The following is a 20689-nucleotide window of genomic DNA, read 5'->3' on the forward strand; positions in this document are numbered from 1 at the left end:
GCAGCCATGTTTCTTTACAAACTGTCAGTCACTCGCTAGTGCGGAAGTTTTATATCTCCGTGTCTCTTTTCCAGTATTTCGATGTCCGTTAGTATGTTTTTCTCTTGTAAATATGCGTCAGGAATATCTAATGAAGTTTTGGTAGCCTTTCGGGTGTTCCGCGCATTTTCAGTTTTAGTGTTTAGTGCTTATTTACAGCATGGCTAATCCTAGCAGTAGCACTGGATTAGCCTCGTCTTTCTCTTTCCCAGCGGACAAACGATTCTGCGCGTGCACAGCAGAAAAGTTTTGTCATTGGATATTCGCATGAGCTCTGGCATGTGATGTGTTGCCTTGACAATGTGCAAGGGTATAACAATATGGTACGCTCATTGTCCATTGGGGAGAGTGGCATAATACACGGAGGATAAGCAATATGATGAATATTGATGGCATGCAATATTCCCACTAGAAGGGAATAGAATACATGTTTTTATTCCATGGAAAGTGTCCCGCATGTATTATAATTCCTGATATTTCACTCTGTCAAGAAAACATGGCAAACGAGCGATATTAAGTGTACATTACAATGTAAACGTACACTCGGCGGTTCCAGTTAGGCATTCTCCAGAGATTGTTTACACGATGTTTTGGTTTCCAAAAACAAACTTGAACACAATTGATTGTTTATTTAAACAACTTACCACTTATAAAATGATCGGAGCAGACTTTGCTGTGTTTGGAAGACTGATAATCCTTGCGGTTGATTCTCGCAAGCCATAGATTTCTCCTTTGTATGCTGAGTTTCTTTGTTTGCTCGCCTTCGTGCTCCCGTACAGTGGGAATTCCATAAAAGCTCCACTTGACGTCATCATCTGACCTATTACGACAGTCGTGAATACAACAGGTGTGCACCATTGCTAGCTTTAAATAGTCTGCTTGGGTTCTTTTGAAGACTTTGTACTCGCGCGTTACAATGTGTGCTCAGTGACCCGTGCGGTAAGCTTGACCCGCAAGATGGCCGCCACTAGGGAATCCCCGACTCTGTGACGTCATGTGCAAACTATGTATAGCAAACGGGTTCGAAGTTAATTCTTTGGATTAACTTGCGTTTGCTTCGTTCACTTGTGAATGTTCACCACTCGAAGATAAACTTCATATCTTGGTGCAGCTGTGTAATATCCTCGATGTAGAACATCAAATTGAATTCCTTTTATCACTCATTTATGACTAGTCTTGGATTACGTGGCGCATGTGCCACAGCAGTCCCTTGTTAGCTGTTACTATAGAAACAATGCAAGTGATCAAATGTATATCTGTAAACCACGTCGATGTTCTTGAGGAGGACAGTTTTGACCCAAATTGAGTATTTTTGACGACTGATACCCCCCCCCCAAAAAAACAGAAGTATAATTCCCCTTTTCACTTGGTTGAGAGACCTCCAAAAGAAACCTTTAGTATGTTTATTTATTTTATTTATTTTTTACTTATATAAATGGTAAAAAATGTAAAGGTTTGACCATTTGATGTTTCAGAATTTTAAAATGTACTTACCTTTTATCCTTTACAGCAAGCTGCCTTACGATGTCACACCAGAGCAAGCCATGGGCCATGAAGAGGTTCGAAATCGCCTGGAAGCCTCCATTAAGAACATGCGGACAGTGACGGACAAATTCCTGTCAGCCATCATAGTTTCTGTTGACAAAATCCCGTGAGTATTGGTCTTGAACAGATAAGTCAGATTTATTTAAATTTTTTTTGCGTACATGTATGTATTTATCAACAGGGTGTCTGCTTCCTGCTTTAAGTAAAGCTTTTAAATGCATTGGCGTGTTTGGATTTGAATATTCAAACTCGGGCCTGTTATACAGTAGGATCTGCCTCTTTGTTCAGGCTCAGTGTAGAAGTGTCAGTGTTACTGATGCGTGTTTGTGCTCTCTCTCTCTCTCTCTCACTGACTTTATTCATCTGCAGCTACGGGATGCGTTTCATTGCCAAGGTGCTGAAGGATACACTTAATGAAAAGTTCCCTGATGCCACAGAGGATGAGCTTTTGAAGGTTTGTGCTTGCATTCGCTCCATAAATCACCATTGACCATGCCTGAGTTTGGTTGTTGTGCACATTTTCTTCACTTTTCTTGGGTGCCCATGTTTCTTTTCTGAAGTCCAGAGTTTCTGACTTGGATCTGTTTTTTCCTTTTCTATACCCAAACCTGGATTTGATCACTACTTCTAGTGATGGGCATCAAGTAATTTTGTGGTCAAGTATTTGAACCACACACGCAAATCTTCAATTATTTCCTATTTAAAATAGTGTGACATTCCTGATGGGCTCTTTTTTTTTTAATAAAACAAGATGTTTTTAATAACGGAACATTTTCCCTCATTACACTAAACAGCCATAAATAAATTGGCTAATTGAGAATGTAGTAGTAGCTGAATCACGAACATATTAGAAGTAACACTTCCCCTTTACTAACACACTGAAGTATGTTGAAGGGGAAGCCATGGCCTAAATGTTAGCGAAGCAACTTTGGGACCAAAAGGCTGCCGGTTCAATTCCCTGGACCAGTGGGACAGACTGAAGTACCCTTGAGCAAGGCACCTAACCCCCAACTCCTCTGGCAAGAGTGGTAGCGTATCTTGTCTGACTAGCCAAAGAAAAACTGATGTGATCATCAGTTCGGGCGGTGCCTGGCCGCAACTTTTAAAAAACAAACGACCCTAATTCAGTATTGTGTTTAGCGTGAACCACAAAAGGGGGGGAAAAACTTAAGCAATGAAAATATCAAGGAGACACGATCATCCTTTCAGTATAAACATTGTTTTAATACAGTAACATTACTAATGGATGTAGTAAAAGTTATTACGAAACCAACCCGAATATGCCTCCAGCACACAGTGAACAGGAAGCCATGTGTGATTCAGATTAAGCCTAACAGAGGATTTATTTTGGTATTCATGTTACAAGCCCCTTTACACAATACTGATGTATGGGGTGTTTTTTAAATGTCTGCATCTGTCTTCCAAAACACCCTGCATGCGTATATTGTTTGGTTTCAGTAAGTTTCTTTTACTTGGTTCGATTTCCCATCCTTCCCCTGAGTATACTCGCTGCAGTTACTGTTCTCTATTGTTAATTTGCCGTACTGCCAAAACTTGACCGTGATGCGCACGTGTGTTGGGGGGGGGATTGGATTTTAGCACGCACAGAGTTTTGAAATAAATGGTGTCCCAGAAGCCAAGAAGCCTTTATTTGTCACATGCAGACTTGAGCACACTGAAATTTAACCCATCTGAAGCAGTGAATACACAGTAAGCAATGAGCGCACACATACCCAGAGCAGTGGGCAGCTATGCTACAGCGCCCAGGGAGCAGGTGTGGGTTAGGTGCCCTTACTCAAGGGCACTTCAGCCCAACCTCAGGCCGTGGCTGCCCCATGTTAACCTTAAAGGTGCCCTTCCACCAAAAACGTTTAATACTGGCTCTTTTTGAAATACCATAGTTCACTCCGAGTTGCATATGCATGCTGCATGTGAAAAATGTAATTCTGCTCCCTTTCCCTGTATTAGCTTATGAAAGAAAATGGTCAGAAAAACGAGCGGATCAGAAAAAGCCATACGAAGTTGCGTCACTTCGAAAATTGGTATTTATGGCCTCGCCCACCTTGGCTTGCGATTGCCCACGGGAAGAAAGCGCGAGGAGAGAGACGTAATTCGCCCCGAGGCGTGGCGCGGTGCTCCGCATCAGTTTCGTTTCTAACGACGGCTCCAGCCCGACTTTGCACGCTCGTAACTCGGGCAGGGGAGGTCCCAGCCTCCCCAGACTTGGCAGCCAGCGACCCCTGTCCTCTCCCGAACGAACCAGTGCTGCCAGGGCCCGTCAGCTCCCAGCCAGGGGAAGTTCTTTCCCCCTACACCCCCCGAGGCGAGCTCCGCTCCGTGTCTCGTGCCTTGATGAGAGCCGCTTCCACAGGGAGTATTCAATTGAATGAATGAATGAATGAATGAATGAATGACCACACAATCGTTCTGGTTGGGGCGAGGGCTCCCTTCCTCTGCTCTCCCTCTCCTCTTCTAGGGCGCGGTCACTGGGGAAGACGCACAAACGCGTTAATTCCCGTCAGGTGCAGTGATTCTGCCACTTACCTTCCCTGACTCCACCCTCCATTCACAGACCGATGCTCGGCCACGCCCCCGCTGCCACATCTACATTATTGGTCAAAACATTGACGTCTAAGCCATAATAGCCAATCGAACCAGTTTTTACAAAGACACCCACATCCACTTGTTCTGACCCACTGGAGGGAGCATCACGGTGCTGTTAGCCAATCGGAGGTAACATGTTTACATGTCATGAATATTAATGAGTAAGAGCTGAAATCCTGTCGTTCTCCCACCACCCACTCCACCAAACTAGAACAGCCTGAAACAGGAGAACCACAGCATTTTTTTCACCAAAACCGGCTCACGGGGCATTCATTCATACTAGAGACCACCGCGCAATTAATGAAAAAACGATGCAAGGGAAACTTTAACCTGCATGTCTGGACTGTGGGGGAAACCGGAGCACCCGGAGGAAACCCATGCAAACTCCACACACAAAGGCCCCTGTCAGCTGCTGAGCTTGAACCCAGAACCTTCTTGCTGTGAGGTGACAGTGCTAACCACTACACCACCTTGCCGCCGAAAGTCAACATGATGAACATAGCCGTCGAGTAGAACATAATGTGTGTAGTGCACTGCAGATCCAATAGAGCACCAGTCAAGCAAGTGGTTATATAATTAAATCCTTGATTAGTTGACTACTTGTGCCCATCACTATACTGAATTGCATATTTAATTATCCTTTTGGAATGGGTGCTTGAAAACCTCGGCTGTGGTGCTTCGGTCTCCTCACTTTTCTGAAAGCTGAGCGCTGCCTCTGTCTTTGTCTTTCTGCCTGCCGTCTCTTCTGGCTCCAGCTGCCCTCTTTGCCCTTGCCTTCACTCCTCTCTCAAGACTTCCGCTTCTCCGTTCCTGCGCGCCACAGGTAAGCCACACTGCTATCTCTTTCCTTCACGAGCCCTGCCTTGTTTTCTGCTCTGTCATAGTGAAACATGGAAACGCGTATAAACTTTGGTTTCCTTGAGACAGCATTACTAATCAGTCCGATTGTGTCCATCTGATTTCAGATTGTTGGGAACCTGCTGTATTATCGCTATATGAACCCTGCCATTGTGGCTCCTGATGCCTTTGATATCATTGACCTGTCAGCTGGAGGTCAGCTGACTACTGACCAGCGGCGAAACCTGGGCTCCATCGCCAAAATGCTGCAACATGCTGCCTCAAACAAGATGTTTCTCGGCGACAACGCCCATCTTAACCCAATCAACGAGTACCTTACCAACTCCTACCAGAAGTTTAGGTACTTTAATTTACTTTTTCACTTACCCCATGCTTTTTATCGCCATTATCCACAAGTTGAGAACACCTGGAGTTGTAAGAGCTGTGAGCCAATCTTGGAATGAGGAAGGTACAAGTGTTCGATCGCACAATTCTAGTTACAGTCTCGTTTATGTTTCTGTTGCCTTTTTTTTTTTTTTTTTGGTTCTGCTTGCTCTGATCATCCATCTTCTCTTCCTCTCAGACGTTTCTTCTTAGCGGCTTGTGACGTCCCGTCACTAGAGGATAAATTTAATGTGGATCAGTACTCTGACCTGGTCACCGTGACTAAGCCCGTCATTTACATCTCCATCGGCGAGATCATCAATACACACACGGTCCGTGACTGCGAAGTCTCACTTATACCTTCTTGTATGATCTATTTTCATGACTCACTGGGGTGTTTTTTTGTTTTATTTTTCATCTTGCAGCTCTTGCTAGATCACCAAGACGCCATCGCTCCTGAACACAATGATCCCATTCATGAGCTGTTGGAAGATTTGGGCGAGGTGCCAACCATCGAGTCTCTAATAGGTGAGTCATTGAGGGGGAAAAGTAGGAAATATAGTAACTGAACAGCAGTTTACTTTAGCTGTGAATTTTCACTTGCAGGAGAGAGCCCACTACCACCTGATGACCCCAGCAAGGAAATGATGGGCAAGACGGAAGTCTCGCTCACCCTTACCAACAAATTTGATGTCCCTGGTGAAGCCAATGCTGAAACCGACGCCAAAACCCTCCTTCTGAAGTATATCCTACTCCAGATATTGGTTTTAGGTTGATTTTCAGATTAAGGCCTATATTTCATCACTTCAAATCTCTCATCGCTTTCTTTTCAGCACCAAGAGGCTCATTGTGGACGTGATCCGATTCCAACCAGGAGAAACGCTATCCGAAATCCTGGACACTGCAGCAACCCCGGAGCAGGTAAACACCAGAAAGGAAATGTAAGCTTGTGCTACAGAGACAGATGCGTTCATTAAAGCCTTGTTATTGATTGTGTGGTCTACAGGAGGTGGAGTACCAGCGAGCAATGCAGCGACGAGCCATCCGTGACGCCAAGACACCTGAAAAAATGAAGCAGGCAAAACCAGTGGTGGACGACAGTCTCACACTGCAGGGCAAAAAGGACAAGATTAAGAGCAACCTGCAGAGACTGGCAGAGCTGGGGAAAGTACATCCAGAGAACCGATACCAGGAGCTTATCAATGACATTACTAAGGTACCGTAGCAAACATGCTTCTGAACCTGTGGTTTTAAAAAAATGAATTTTATATATATATATAATAAGGAAAAAAGGCCCTACTTGCTTAATTCAGGTGTCTGAATAAATGCATGTCACCTTATTTTCAAATAAAGTACATTTCACAATTTAAAAAAATGGACTTTAAAAATGTGAAAATTTGCTTTCCAACAATTACGGAGGGGTTTTTTTTGGGGGGGGGGGTTGGTATCTGGTTATTTAGCACAAAAGTCTTTTTCACACAAGTTCTAAAGTCTCTTAGCACAACTCTGGATTATGGTCACAATAATTGGGGGGGGGACACAAAAAAAATACTCCTTGATATAGGAAGGGGTTTATTATGATTGCTTAGGGACTGGAAGCCAGAATTTCTGCTGCTGTCCATGTTAAGGATCAGTCGTTGAACCCTAAAACATGGACTGAAAATCCGATTCTTTGGCGTCTTTTGGATATTTGTAGTTAAGCCATAGCAAACCTTGAATTGTCGGCGCCTTCAGTCACTTCTTCTGATCATATCACACATTCAACTGATTGTCAACAATTATGCGTTTGCCGAATTAATTAACTGGGGGATCATGCGGTTTGCCATTACGGTTTTCATATGTATTTGACTTACTAAAGCTACAGAGTCTTTAGTCAAAAAAAAAAAAAAGACCCATTTCAACGAGAATCCTGTCTCCTTAGTAACCAACAGTTGCGGTATGTAAAGAAACTAACACGGTCCTAGAACAAATGGCAATTAAATAAAAGTGCAATATAAACGTTCAGGAATGACAGAACAACCCAAATTAATATCAATTGTTTATAATATGGCAATCTTGAAGCAAGAAGATGATGAAGAAAAAGATTACGCAAAGATGTAAGGGCTGTTTGAGCATCAGACAAATCTCTGCACAGATTGGACAATTCGCACAAGTCGATCAGATCAGAACAACATGCACTTTTATTTGAGTAATGATAGTCAGTGTTTTTGCATCGTTCTTTAAACCGGTCATGGAAATAACTAGTCTGGTTAACACCAGACCATATCACAAGTGAAATATGGTCTGGAATCCGCCTATTGGATTTCTCGTAGGGGAGGTGTGGTTTACGATTGTCAACGGCCGTTTATTGGACGTTGTGAATGTCTATCATTTGGCGTATACGTAGCCCATGGCCAATCATGGCAGTTGTACCCGGTGACGTAGTTAGTGCGAAGAAGAGAAGGAAAGAGAAAGAAGGCAAAACAAAAATAGGAAAACAATGGCACCGAACGATTACTGCCGTTTGTGCAAGACAAATATGAGAGAAGCTGGTTTGGTTAGTTTGGTTCGTATCGCTCGCCGCCATGTTAAATGTGATCCGTAAACAGTCCCAAATAAACTACAAGCTTCCGTTTGTCGAGTACTACGCGTCACCGTCTTTCCACCCCTCCCCACTCTCTGATTGGCTCCCTAACTCAGGCGAGCCTTTAGACCATAGTTTCCATGCTGTCTTTTCAGATCGGAACGATTGTGCAAAGCAGCATGGGATTTCCCAGGCTAGGAAATAACAATGGGATGGATGGCAAAAATTTTCACTTCTCAAATCCTATTGGTTTTCTTTTAACTGAGCACTCGGTGAACAGAAATGGAGGTGTAGAGTATATACTATGATATCCACCGTAGTGTGGAAATGCATCTATAGCCATGTTTTTAAGCATGATCAGTGAGTATTCATCATAAAGATTGTTCTTGAGACTTTTGCTAAGAGACTTGAGAACTTGCTGACATCAGAATGTGATCTCGGCGACAACATGGCTTTGTAAAACCTACCGTACATCGTGCACCATGTGCCCAAGGGGGGATGAATCCACTGGGCACATGGTGCACGATGTACTGTAGGTTTTACAAAGCCATGTTGTGATTCTCTATGTAGTGTGGCTTATATTGTTAATGCGTAACCATCAGTTTAATGTTTTTAAATGCAAAGGGGCTTAAAAAGGCGGCTCATGTGGCTTCTAGACAGCTTAAGAAATCTGCTAAATATCAGCAACAGGGAAGTATTATTTCCTCTGAGCCTCTTTGCTCATTTGGAAAGGGTTTGACATTCTGTTAATTCTATTTGTCTCTGTATTATATGCAGGTTAATATTAAGACACACATGCTAAACCTTTAAAATTTGAATGCATTTTAATCTAAAACTAGTTTTAGCTGCTTATCTAACAAATAATTTGGAAGATGGAAAGGGCAGTGGGTCAGTACGTAAAAGAAATACCCAATCGTATGATTCCTTAATATGTCTGTAATGACGAACATAACGTAAACGTAAAAACTGTTTGTGCAGGACATTAGAAATCAGAGGAGGTATCGACAAAGAAGGAAGGCTGAGTTGGTGAAGCTTCAGCAGACCAACACCGCCCTCAACACAAAGACCAGTTTCTACAATGTACAAATCGACTACTACAACCAGTACATCAAGACCTGCATGGACAATCTAGCCAGCAAGGGCATGTAAGTGAATTTCACCCACTTTTGTCCATCGACTATGTCCCTGTAACATGAAAGTAGAAAAGAAGGCTGGCTTTTGCTCCGAGCTTATGGACTGAATTGATTCCTACTCAGAGCGTCAAAGAAGCCTGGAGAAAACAAGGCTAAGAAGAGCAAGCAGACTTCACAGAAGTACACGGCAGCACGTCTGCATGAGAAGGGAGTGCTGATCGAGATCGAGGATCTGCAAGCCAATCAGTGAGTCTCGGGACGGACAGACATATCTTTTCACAATCCCACGGTCGCGTTTTACAATGTGCGTTATTTCCCTTTGTTCAACATTTCACAGGTTCAAGAATGTCATTTTTGAGATTTCTCCATCTGAGGCTGTGGGAGTGTTTGATATAAAAGCCAAGTTTATGGGAGTCCACTTGGAGACGCTAATGTTAGAATACCAGGTAAAGGTTATTCTTAATATCCCTTGTATGTAAATACTGTATGCTATTTGTTTGGTTGGCTAGTTATTTAATTTTTTAAATTGTTTGGAACGTTATACTTTAAATTCTATCCACGTTCACTGGATATGAGCAATTGTGTGCGCGTGCTCTGATTGGCTATGCTACTACTAGGATATCAGCAGTAGAGAGAAACAAAATGGCGGCACGTGTTGCTGAACCAACTGAGGACGAAATAAAAAATCGAAAACATAACCCCCCAAGATTATCACCCCTCCAAAAAAAAAAAAAAATTCGCCTGTTCTACACTTCAGTAGCCTGGGCCCACCCATCCTAAGTGTGACACAACGCGAGGACCTGTTGCGAGCTTAGTCTGGCAAGGCAAGCTATCTCCAGCTCTTCCAAGCTCCCGAAAAATCGGGAGCCAATCAACTTTGAGCATCTCCAACGGCCCTGGGTAGAGGCGTGTTCAAGGCAGTGACGTAGTAGAACTGCGACCGGAAGCCATAGGTTGTTTACAGAATCTATGCTGGAAGCGCTTCATTCACTAGAAACATTACGAACGTGGAGCAGCGGCAAGCCTTTGACACAGCGGTAGATGCTTTATTGAAAGCATTCAACGGGAAGTTCTCATTGAAAACAGAGCAAAGAGCAGCCCAGGAGATATTTATCTTCCTGTTACTCAAGCAGTTTCCGTCGCGTCACATACGTCAGAAGAAAGAGTGATGTGATTGGTTTAAGCTTCGTCACAGCCTTTTCTGGCTTCGACCAGTAGCAAACTGAGGCATTTCAGGGAGGCGGGTCAACCACGCCTTTGGGAAACGGTTGGGCTTAATATCTTTGCCAGACCAAATGCTCGCAGAGCTTTGAAGTCGCGTTAGCCAGACTAACACTTCAGTGCAGTCGGTGGTAGGGCTGGGTATCGGTCAATTTCCTAGATCAATTCAATTTCAATTCTTAGGGTTTTAAATTGATTGATCATGATTCGATTAAATCTGAATCAATTCAGTCTGCTCTTAAATAATGAAAATATCTCCATACAATACGTTGCAAAATACCCGTCTTTATTTTGTAAATTTGACAGTTCACACATGACTGTAAACAAAACTGTCTTATCTTCCTGTAATTAAAAAAGTGCAAATGTAAAAAGTGCAAATGAACATTGCAGCAAATTGTATTGTTTAAGTGAAAAAATATTAACAAATTGTTGTCGGAAGCTAAGGTTAGCGTAGTGTGGTACCTTGTCAGGTGGTTTCTGAGGTTTGTAATATTCCTACAATAACTGAGCTCTGCTTGGCATATCTTGCAAACTACCTTGGTTTTATCAAGCTCTTCGTCCTTTGTCGTTTTAAATTTGAAATGATTCCACACGTCAGATTTCATTTGAGACGGCTTGCCGAACGGTGTATTCCCTGCCTCAGCCATGGCTCTGGCCTCAGCCATTTTGTGTGCGTGCTTGAACGTCACGACGTACGACTGCGCAGCTGCGTCATCACGCACGAGACGGCTGAGGGAGGAAAATTGCACAACACACGAGATTGTGTTGTGGGGGGAAAAAAAAACCCTCGATCTCATGCCCTGTGAATCAATAGTGCGAAATTTAAATGAAATCGATCCAAAATCTTTTTTTTTTTTTTTTAACACCCAGCCCTAGTTGGTGGTGGTAATGCACTTTAAAGGAACAGTCCACCGTACTTCCATAATGAAATATGCTCTTATCTGAATTGAGACGAGCTGCTCCGTACCTCTCCGAGCTTTGCGCGACCTCCCAGTCAGTCAGACGCGCTGTCACTCCTGTTAGCAATGTAGCTAGGCTCAGTATGGCCAATGGTATTTTTTGGGGCTGTAGTTAGATGCGACCAAACTCTTCCGCGTTTTTCCTGTTTACATAGGTTTATATGACCAGTGACATGAAACAAGTTCAGTTACACAAATTGAAACATGGCGATTTTCTATGCTATGGGAAGTCTGCACTATAATGACAGGCGTACTAACACCTTCTGCGCGCTTCGGCAGCGCATTGATGTCTGAGCTCCGTATCAATGCGCTGCCGAAGCACGCAGAAGGTGTTAGTACGCCTGTCATTATAGTGCGGACTTCTCATAGCATAGAAAATCGCTACGTTTCAATTTGTGTAACTGAACTTGTTTCATATCACTGGTCATATAAACCTATGTAAACAGGAAAAACGCGGAAGAGTTTGGTCGCATCTAACTACAGCCCCAAAAAATACCATTGGCCATACTGAGCCTAGCTACATTGCTAACAGGAGTGACGGCGCGTCTGACTGACTGGGAGGTCGCGCAAAGCTCGGAGAGGTACGGAGCAGCTCGTCTCAATTCAGATAAGAGCATATTTCATTATGGAAGTACGGTGGACTGTTCCTTTAAGTTAGTTTGCCAACCACCAAAAAACCCCTGAAGAAAACCTGAAAAAATACGCACACAAGAAGTGTTTGGTAAGAACGCTTTTTTTTTTTTTTTTCCTCCCCCCCCCCCCCTTTTTTTTTTAAGTAAAGAATTATAGCATTTTTCAAAAATTACTACTGTCATTTCGCCAGTTTGTTTACATTCTAAGCAGAAATGATTTTAGTCAGACATTTTGTATGAAGTCTTTATTTATCGAATTTGCAAGGAAATAATGCTGTTTCTCAAAATCCAGTGAGAAAGTTATTCTGCTCAATCTTATCACACATGGCTTATAGCCAACTCGGGGCTATATGTTTAGTGAGCAGTCAGCTCATGGATGACTCAATTTCGTGTTAACTGTTAAAAATCCATTTTACATCCTACGATTTGTCTCTGCGACGCAGAAATGTAAAAATTATTTTTCCTTTTTTTGTTTAATTTTTTACTTCATTTACTTAATTTACACCTTTTTGTCTTTGAGATGTTAGTGTAGCTTATTCTTTTGTATGCCTTTTTACATGCACTTTTTTTTTTTTTTTAAATGAACATTTGCTGGTGTCAAATACACGTATGGTTCTTTTTGATTCGCAGGATCTTCTGCAGTTACAGTATGAGGGCGTGGCAGTTATGAAGCTTTTTGACCGAGCTACAGTCAACGTCAACCTGCTCATTTTCCTGCTTAATAAGAAATTCTATGGCAAATAGAAGAGACTCTGAGAAGGGCTTTATAGACTCTTGTATACAAAGCAATGCCCATAATACACACCACAACCTGCCCCTGCGGTTCTGTTCTCCACCTGCACTACTCAGAATATTCCTCTGTCAAGAAGCATCAATGAGTACCATTCTTCCATTCCTAGAAATGTGCGTTTCATTGTTTTTTGAAGTGTACCTGTATTAGTTAGAGTTGCTCTGCAGAATAGTGTGCCTGTATGAGCTTTGTTCTATGTAATATGTAAAGAGAACATTGTTTTCATTATCTTTTTTAAATTTTATGCATCGGGAAGACAGAGCATATTTCTTAATGTGCCTTTAGTATGTCATATAGGAAGTATGCAGCCAAAATGATATTTAACTCATCAGTACTCATCTGCCTTACTCCAAGTTCTGGAATTTAAACCTGGACTGTTACCTTGTCATAAATTGTAATTTATTGGAAAAGATATCTATTTCATCCCCTTCCAGCTATCTCATGCTGTATGAATTTTAAGTTTGTTTTTTCTTTTTTTTTTTCTTTTTTTTTTTTTTTACTGCCTTAACTTGAATAAACTGTTGGGTGTAAAGTGCTCCTATATTAGCAATCTTTAGAGGGCTCTTAGATTCCTACTGAAGTATGACAGCTAAAGGCAGAACATGGTGTCAGGGTCTTTCAACACTTCTTCCTCTGTATTTGAAACGAGCTTGAGTTGCTGTGGGAAATGAAACGGACTATGGCTATAGACCTAAAGTTTACATCCGTCTGCATGGTAAGCTGGTGTCCTAAATATTTCATCATCCCTGTTTTACCCTGCCAGATGTTTTGCTGTCCACAATCGGAATGCCTTGCACTTGAATGCCTGTTAAGTAAAAATGTTAAGTATTTACCTACCAGTATAATGCAATTTTTGCCAAAAATGCTGGTGCTGAACAGCCCAGGGAGCAATAAAAATCGGAGACAAAGTGCAGCTGGAAAATAAATAAATGAATAAATAAATGAGAAATAATTTGGATCTGTGATCTTTTTGTTTCATAGGTTGTTTTTTGGAGGTTCATATCCCTGTCCTTGGCTGACCGGAGTGAAACCTAGTGTGGTGGTGATGAGCCATCTTTTAAAGTTTGATGGATTGTGTATTCTGACCTGCTTTTCTGCTCTCCGCAGTTGTAAAAAGTGCTTATTTGAATTACTTGTAGTCTTCCTGTCACCTTGAACAAGTCTGGTCATTCTCTGGCTTCTCTCATGAGCAAGGCATCTCCATTTACAGAACTGATTGTTTTTTCACTCTCTTCTGTGAAAACTCTAGACTGTTGTGCCTGAGCAGGAGGAGCTCAGCAGTTTTGGAAATGCTAAAATCCGCCTCCAACAACCAGAGTCGGTGTTGCTGAGATCACGTTCTGATGTTTTAGACTGGTACCAAAATCCAGAATTGTGACACCCAAAGGCATTTTTGAGACTAAGTCGGTAAACAGTCTTATTTTGTCAATTTGGGTGTGCCGAATTCAAATCTGCAATATGCCGAGCTCTATCTGACCTCTGTTGACCTCTAGAGGTCATTGAACTTTGGGCCTGTAAACGTCTCAGCTGAACCCAGTTTCTCAGCTTTCTAAGGAATGAAATGTACTAAAATGATTAATGAAGTTAGCAAATGGCCTTGTTTGTTAAATGTTTGGGTGCTGAATTCATTTTTCATTTGTAAAACGACATATGACCTCTGATAACCTCAAGGTCATTAAACTTGGCCTATAGGCCTATGCATTTAATGGCATTTTTAAACTGAAAAAAGGACAGATTCAGCAGCATACAAAATGTGAGGGTATACAGGTTAATCAGGGTTAGTATATGAGGGTTTTTTTTAAACGGGGTAAAGCCTTTACAAAAAACAAACAACAAAGAAAAAAAACTCATATATATATATATATATATATATATATATATATATATATATATATATATATATATTAACCTGTATGCCCCCACATTTTGTATGCTGCTGAATCTGTCCTTTTTTCAGTAGCTTTGTATAAACAATAACCGCTAAATGTTATGTAAGGTGATCGCCTAGGCATTCTCATTGTGAAAAGTAAGTCACATGCACATGGACTGGCATTTAATGTTGTATTTGTTCCTTTCTATTTGTTTTTTGTCTGTTCATATTCTTTTTGGGGGAGTAAAGTCAGTTTAAAAATGCCGTTAAATGCATAGGCCTATAGGCCAAGTTTAATGACCTTGAGGTTATCAGAGGTCATATGCCGTTTTACAAATGAAAAATGAATTCAGTATCCAAACATTTAACAAACAAGGCCATTTGCTAACTTCATTAATCATTTTAGTAAATTTCATTCCTTAGAAAGCTGAGAAACTGGGTTCAGCTGAGACGTTTACAGGCCCAAAGTTCAATGACCAATGAGGTCAACAGAGGTCAGATAGAGCTCGGCATATTGCAGATTTGAATTCGGCACATCTAAATTGACAAAATAAGACTGTTTGCCGACTTTGTCTCAAAAATGCCTTTAACTCCTTAAATAAGCACTTTTTTTTATTTTGGTACCAGTCTATTTGATGTGAACACTAACTGAAGTGCTTGATTTGTATCTGAATGATTATGCATTGCTGCCATCACATGATTGGCTGATTTTGGATAACTGTAGGAATGAGCAGGGTACATGGGTTTTTATCCCCGCTGGTCGAAAGGCCTGAAGGGGGATTGTCGTGGCGATTTCTGGTCGGTTGGTCAGCCATCCATCCCCGGAAGGGTGCTCACCTTCTGAAATCAACTCCTCTCTCAATTTTTAGAGGAATTTCACCAAACCTAGCAAAAGGCATTGTTCTATGTCGGTGGTATGCGTTTTGTTCAATTCGGTTGCATTTTACCAGAGTTGTGGCCCTTGATTTAACAATCTTGTACTTTCGTGAAGGTGTCCTTGCCTTCTGACATCAACTCCTCTCACAATTTTTGGATGAACTTCTCAACGCTTGGCAAAAAGCCTTGTGATACGACAGGAATATGCATGTTTCGATTTTAATTTTGTTTGTGAAAATTTTACCAGAGTTTTGACCCTTGATTAAATAACTTGTACTTTTGATAATTTCATGAGGGCGTACGTTCTTCTGAAATCAACTCTCATAATTTGTGGAGGAATTTCACCAAACTTGGCAAAAGGCTTTGACAGTTATATGCATATTGAAATTTTGTATAATTTGGGCAAATTTTACGAGTTATGCCCTTGATGATTAACAAACTTTGGCAATTTCATCAAGGTGTGCTTACTTTCTGAAATCAACTTCCCTCACAATTTTTGGAGGAATTTCATGTAAGTTGGCAGAAAGTTTTTATCCCCTACTGGCCAAAAGGCCTGAAGGGGGATTATGTCATGGCGATGTCAGTCTGTCCATCTTGGGATGAGTGCCCGCTTTCTAAAATCAACTCCTCTCACAATTTTTGGAGGAATTTCAGAAAACTTGGCAGGATTCTTTGTTTTATGTTGCTAATACGCATATTGCAATTTTGCTCAATTTGGTCATGTTTTACCAGAGTTATGGCACAGTTGCCAGCGGGGGATATTGTGCTCTCCGAGCACTCTTTTTGTTAAAGTGGATGGTGAGCCGAAGTCCATTTGTCAAAGTCATGAACTGAAGCAATCTCAAAATTAGAGCTGTACAATTTCTGGTAGAATTCATACATTAGAGAAACTCTCATCAGAATGTATAGTATTTCTAAACAATTACAAAACATTTTTCATTTCTATACTTAAAATCATCCAAGGATCTTCCTGAGGCACTTTACGACATTTACTAGACTGCTTGCATCATTCAAGTTTAAATTATTTCCATTTTAGGATGGCTAACAATTCAGAGTATGGGCCCCCCCATAATTCAAAGAATTATGCACATCTAATAGTCCAGGGCTACAACAACTCCAACTCAGGAAAAAATAGGGATAGTGTGTTGAAATTCATCATCTCATGATCTCTAGCTGCTTTATCCTGTTCTACAGGGCCGTAGACAAGCTGGAGCCTATCCCAGCTGACTACGGGCGAAAGGCGGGGTACACCCTGGACAAGTCGCCAGGTCATCACAGGGCTTAGACATAGACAACCATTCACATTGACACCTACGGTCAATTTAGAGTCACCAGTTAACCTAAGCTGCATGTCTTTGGACTGTGGGGGAAACCGGAGCACCCGGAGGAAACCCATGCGGACACGGGGAGAATATGCAAACTCCACACAGAAAGGCCCTCGCCGGCCACGGGGCTTGAACCTGGACCTTCTTGCTGTGAGGCAACAGCGTTAACCACTACACCACCATGCTGCCCTGTGTTGAAATTAATTTGTAAATCTTTGACCTGCATTGCATTCGAAACAATGCAGCAGGACATCTTATTTGACCTTTTACCTCAGTTTTTATTGCATCCAGCCGCAGGCCAAGCTGGATGAGTTCATGCGATCACACATCATCCGTCCACAATTTACAAAATCGCTACTCCTGCAGGATTGACTGGATTTCGATCAAACTCGCACACAGTGTTCCCCAGGTGGGTGATGAGTATAGCTTGATACAGGAGAGATAATAATCTGGGGCTCTTTTCCCAGATTTAGGTGATGCCCTTTTAAACGTTTTAGACAATCGTAATATTTAGACAATTCTAATATTGTGGTAAAAGTTTGGCATTTGGGAAAGAACTATGTAATGTTGAAACAAAGGAGTTACTTTTCTTTCCATGTCCTTTCTAACATCTGTTAATTTCCTATACTGCGGGTTGTGGGTGAGCTCGAGCCAATCCCAGGTGACTGTGACCAAGAGACACTCTGGACAGGTCACCAGTCTCTCATGGGGCTCACACAGAGATCAACCACCATTCATACCTATGGACAATTTAGAGCAGCCAGTTAACCAAACCCACACAGGAATGAGGAGAACATGCAAACTCCCCACACACCCCTGTTCGACCAACAAGGAACATGTTCTTGAACTAGTATCATTCAGGATTTTTGGTGCCAGCTAGCAAACGGGCCCATGTTTTCACCGGAACCATTATAACCAATGCTGCGTCATGAACAGAGGGTGCACAATTCACAGCAGGAGTAAACCGTAGTCGCAAGATGGTGGTGGTGCACATTGATTACCTCCGAGTTTTTGTTCTGTGTGGCACGGGCATGGTCAAGCATTGGTTTGTGAATGAAGGGTGGGGCTGGGGAAAATGATTGGCAAAATGAGCGCACCTCTTGTCAATTGATGGTGTGTATCTCAACAGTGATGACAGAGCACTTAAAAAGGAGGGGGAGAATGAGGAGATGGCATCTCCCAACCAGTATGTGTATGTGTGTTGAAACATAACGCCGAAAACCAAAAAGCAATTCTGTCAATAAAAAGAACTGTAGTGAACATCACTCCCTGCCTGTCCATGCTTCAGTGTTCCACCTACCCCAGGGACATACTACGTTCTGTAATTGCAGATATTTGTTTTTTCTTTTCCCTGAAGGTGTCCTTTTCCATTGTGTTCTCCAGTGCTGCGCTCTGCTCTGCTCCTTTTCCAAACTCATGACGCCCACTGATGTTGTCACGGGTCACACTAGAAAAACAGCTATATTTTGGTTCTAGCTGGGAACCAACGGAAAATAGTTTCTTTTTTGGTCGAAATGCTCGACAGCTTTGACAATTTTCACATTTCATTCTAATTGGTGTCGCCTTTAAGAAGAAGGCTTTATTTGTCACTACTTTATTTGCACAGTGAAATTCCTCCTCTGCATTTAACCCATCTGAAGCATTGAACACATACACATACACACAAGTGAGCAATGAGAGCGTGCGCACACATACCCAGAGCAGTGGGCAGCTATGCTATAGCACCCAGGGAGCAGTTGTGTGTTAGGTGCCTTGCTCAAGGGCACTTCAGCCATGATACAGAGGGAGGGGAAAGAACTGTTCATTCACTCAACTTCCCTCACATTTTTCTTGCTGGTCCCAGGAACTGAACCAGCAACTCTTTGGGCCCAAGGCTGAAGGTTATTTCTCAATCCTATAATTTGATAATCCTAAATTACTTTTTAAGGCATACCTATTCTTAAAATGCTCTAACACAGGGCTCTCAAACATCCGGCCTAGGGTGCATCAGTTGCCCCCAAAAATGAAAAGTTCCTCCAATCATGATGCATTTTTGTTTTTATGTTCCTTTTGGTAAGAAAACACACTGGGTGAAATATTTTGACAAAATTCAAAAGTTTAATGGTGGCACCAGGAGCTCATATTTATGGAAAAAGCTGCTATTTTATGACTTTTATGACAAAATTTCGATCACTTTTCATGAAACATTATGGCACCTTATAGAGTATACCAAATATCTTCGATACACATTTTTAGTACATATTCTAAATATATTATCAAGCACAGTTTGAGTTTTAGCTGTTCATTGAATCATTGTTCAACTACTTTTAAACAATACAAATGTATTATGAATCACATTAACGCTTCTCAATCCCTTGCAAAGGTTCTTAACATGATCTCTGGGTCACAAGAAATCAATAAATGGAGTCCAACATTGTGATTCAAACCTTACGCGAAAACATAAAATAAGCGTTTTTTGGCAAAAAATGAACCTCATGGTGCCACCATTAGACTTTTGAATATGGTCAAAAAAATTTTACAGGATGCCTTTATTGGTGAAAAGGAACACCCAAACAAAAATGCATCAGATTTTATGAAAGTGAGGGCAACTGATGCACCCTAATCCGGCCCACACAAAGATTCAAAGTGGCCTGCACATCAACCAAAGATTCTCCAGTCTTTGCATCAACCATCATCACTTACACCACCATGGCGGCACGGTGGTCTAAGTGGTTAGCATGGTCGCCTCACAGCAAGAAAGTTCTGGGTTTGAGCCCAGTGGCCAGCAGGGGCCTTTCTATGTGGAGTCTGCATGTTCTTCCCGTGTCTGTGTGGGTTTGCTCCGGTTTCCCCCACAGTTCAAAGACATGCGGTTAGGTTAATGTGGGATGGCCTTGGGCTGAGTTGCCCTTGAGCGAGGCACCTACTCCCAACTGCTCCCCGGGTGCTGTTAGCATGGCTGCCCACTGCTCTGGGTATGTGTGTGTTCACTGCTTCAGATGGGTTACATGCAGAGAGGAATTTCATAAGTGTGCGATGAATAAAGTTGTTGTTTATCTTCTTGAAAACGCAATTCGTCCTCCATCCACTAGGTGGCGACAACCTATTTCAAATAAACAGCTAGTCATTCATAAGCAAGCTTCTTGCTGTCAAGTGTCAAGAAGCTGTCAAAGAAAAGGAAAGTCGATAAAGAGTCGACTGGAAGCTTTCAGGAAAAGTGAACAAAAGCCTACTTGTTTTGGGAAATTAGGAGTAAGCCAATTTGTTTAGTTTGCTCACAGCTCTGCTCACTGAAACTCACTCTCTCTCTCTCTCTCTCTCTCTCTCTCTCTCTCACACACACACACACACACTTTTTACTGCCACATAGTTTTTGAATGGTGAGGACAGACAAGTTCTTATACCGAATGTAAATTGGTAACTGCATTTATTTCTGTTAAAGCTGGATGACCTTTTGATTTAATAAAATCTGTGAAATTTAGTTCCCTCTGAAATTTGGTCATTGTATATGGTTATTTCTGTAATATCTCAACAAAACAAGAGTGCTCTGAGAGCACAGTATCCCCCGCTGGCAACTAGGCCATAACTTTGGTAAAATGCAACTGAACTGAACGAAATTACAATATGTGTATTACCGACATATAACAAAGAATCCTGCCAAGTTTCGTGAAATTCCTCCAAAAATTGTAAGAGGAGTTGATTTCAGAAGGTGAGTACCCTTCCTAGGACGGATGGACGGATGGACATCGCCACGACATAATCCCCCTTTGGGCCTTTCGGCTAGTGGGGAATAATAAAAATTGTGAGAGGAGTTGATTTCAGGGCGGCACGGTGGTGTAGTGGTTAGCGCTGTCGCCTCACAGCAAGAAGGTCCTGGGTTCGAGCCCCGGGGCCGGCGAGGGCCTTTCTGTGCGGAGTTTGCATGTTCTCCC

At 42.0% G+C, this 20689-nt stretch overlaps 1 protein-coding gene across 1 annotated transcript in view; it reads left to right on the forward strand.

The window, feature by feature from the left end:
- iqgap1 (IQ motif containing GTPase activating protein 1) overlaps positions 1-13659 on the forward strand; it is a 71868-nt gene extending 58209 nt beyond the window's left edge. The window contains exons 26-37 of the mRNA XM_060911595.1: positions 1550-1690; positions 1954-2038; positions 5154-5386; positions 5609-5741; positions 5835-5937; positions 6016-6151; positions 6243-6330; positions 6416-6625; positions 8951-9117; positions 9229-9351; positions 9443-9551; positions 12548-13659. Coding sequence (XP_060767578.1) covers positions 1550-1690; positions 1954-2038; positions 5154-5386; positions 5609-5741; positions 5835-5937; positions 6016-6151; positions 6243-6330; positions 6416-6625; positions 8951-9117; positions 9229-9351; positions 9443-9551; positions 12548-12661 — 1642 coding nt within the window. The 3' untranslated portion in view covers positions 12662-13659. The remainder of the gene's footprint in view (positions 1-1549; positions 1691-1953; positions 2039-5153; positions 5387-5608; positions 5742-5834; positions 5938-6015; positions 6152-6242; positions 6331-6415; positions 6626-8950; positions 9118-9228; positions 9352-9442; positions 9552-12547) is intronic.
- Positions 13660-20689: the final 7030 nt, after the last annotated feature.

This window comes from Neoarius graeffei, chromosome 27 (genome assembly GCF_027579695.1).
Source record: "Neoarius graeffei isolate fNeoGra1 chromosome 27, fNeoGra1.pri, whole genome shotgun sequence".
NCBI classification, from domain to species: domain Eukaryota; kingdom Metazoa; phylum Chordata; class Actinopteri; order Siluriformes; family Ariidae; genus Neoarius; species Neoarius graeffei.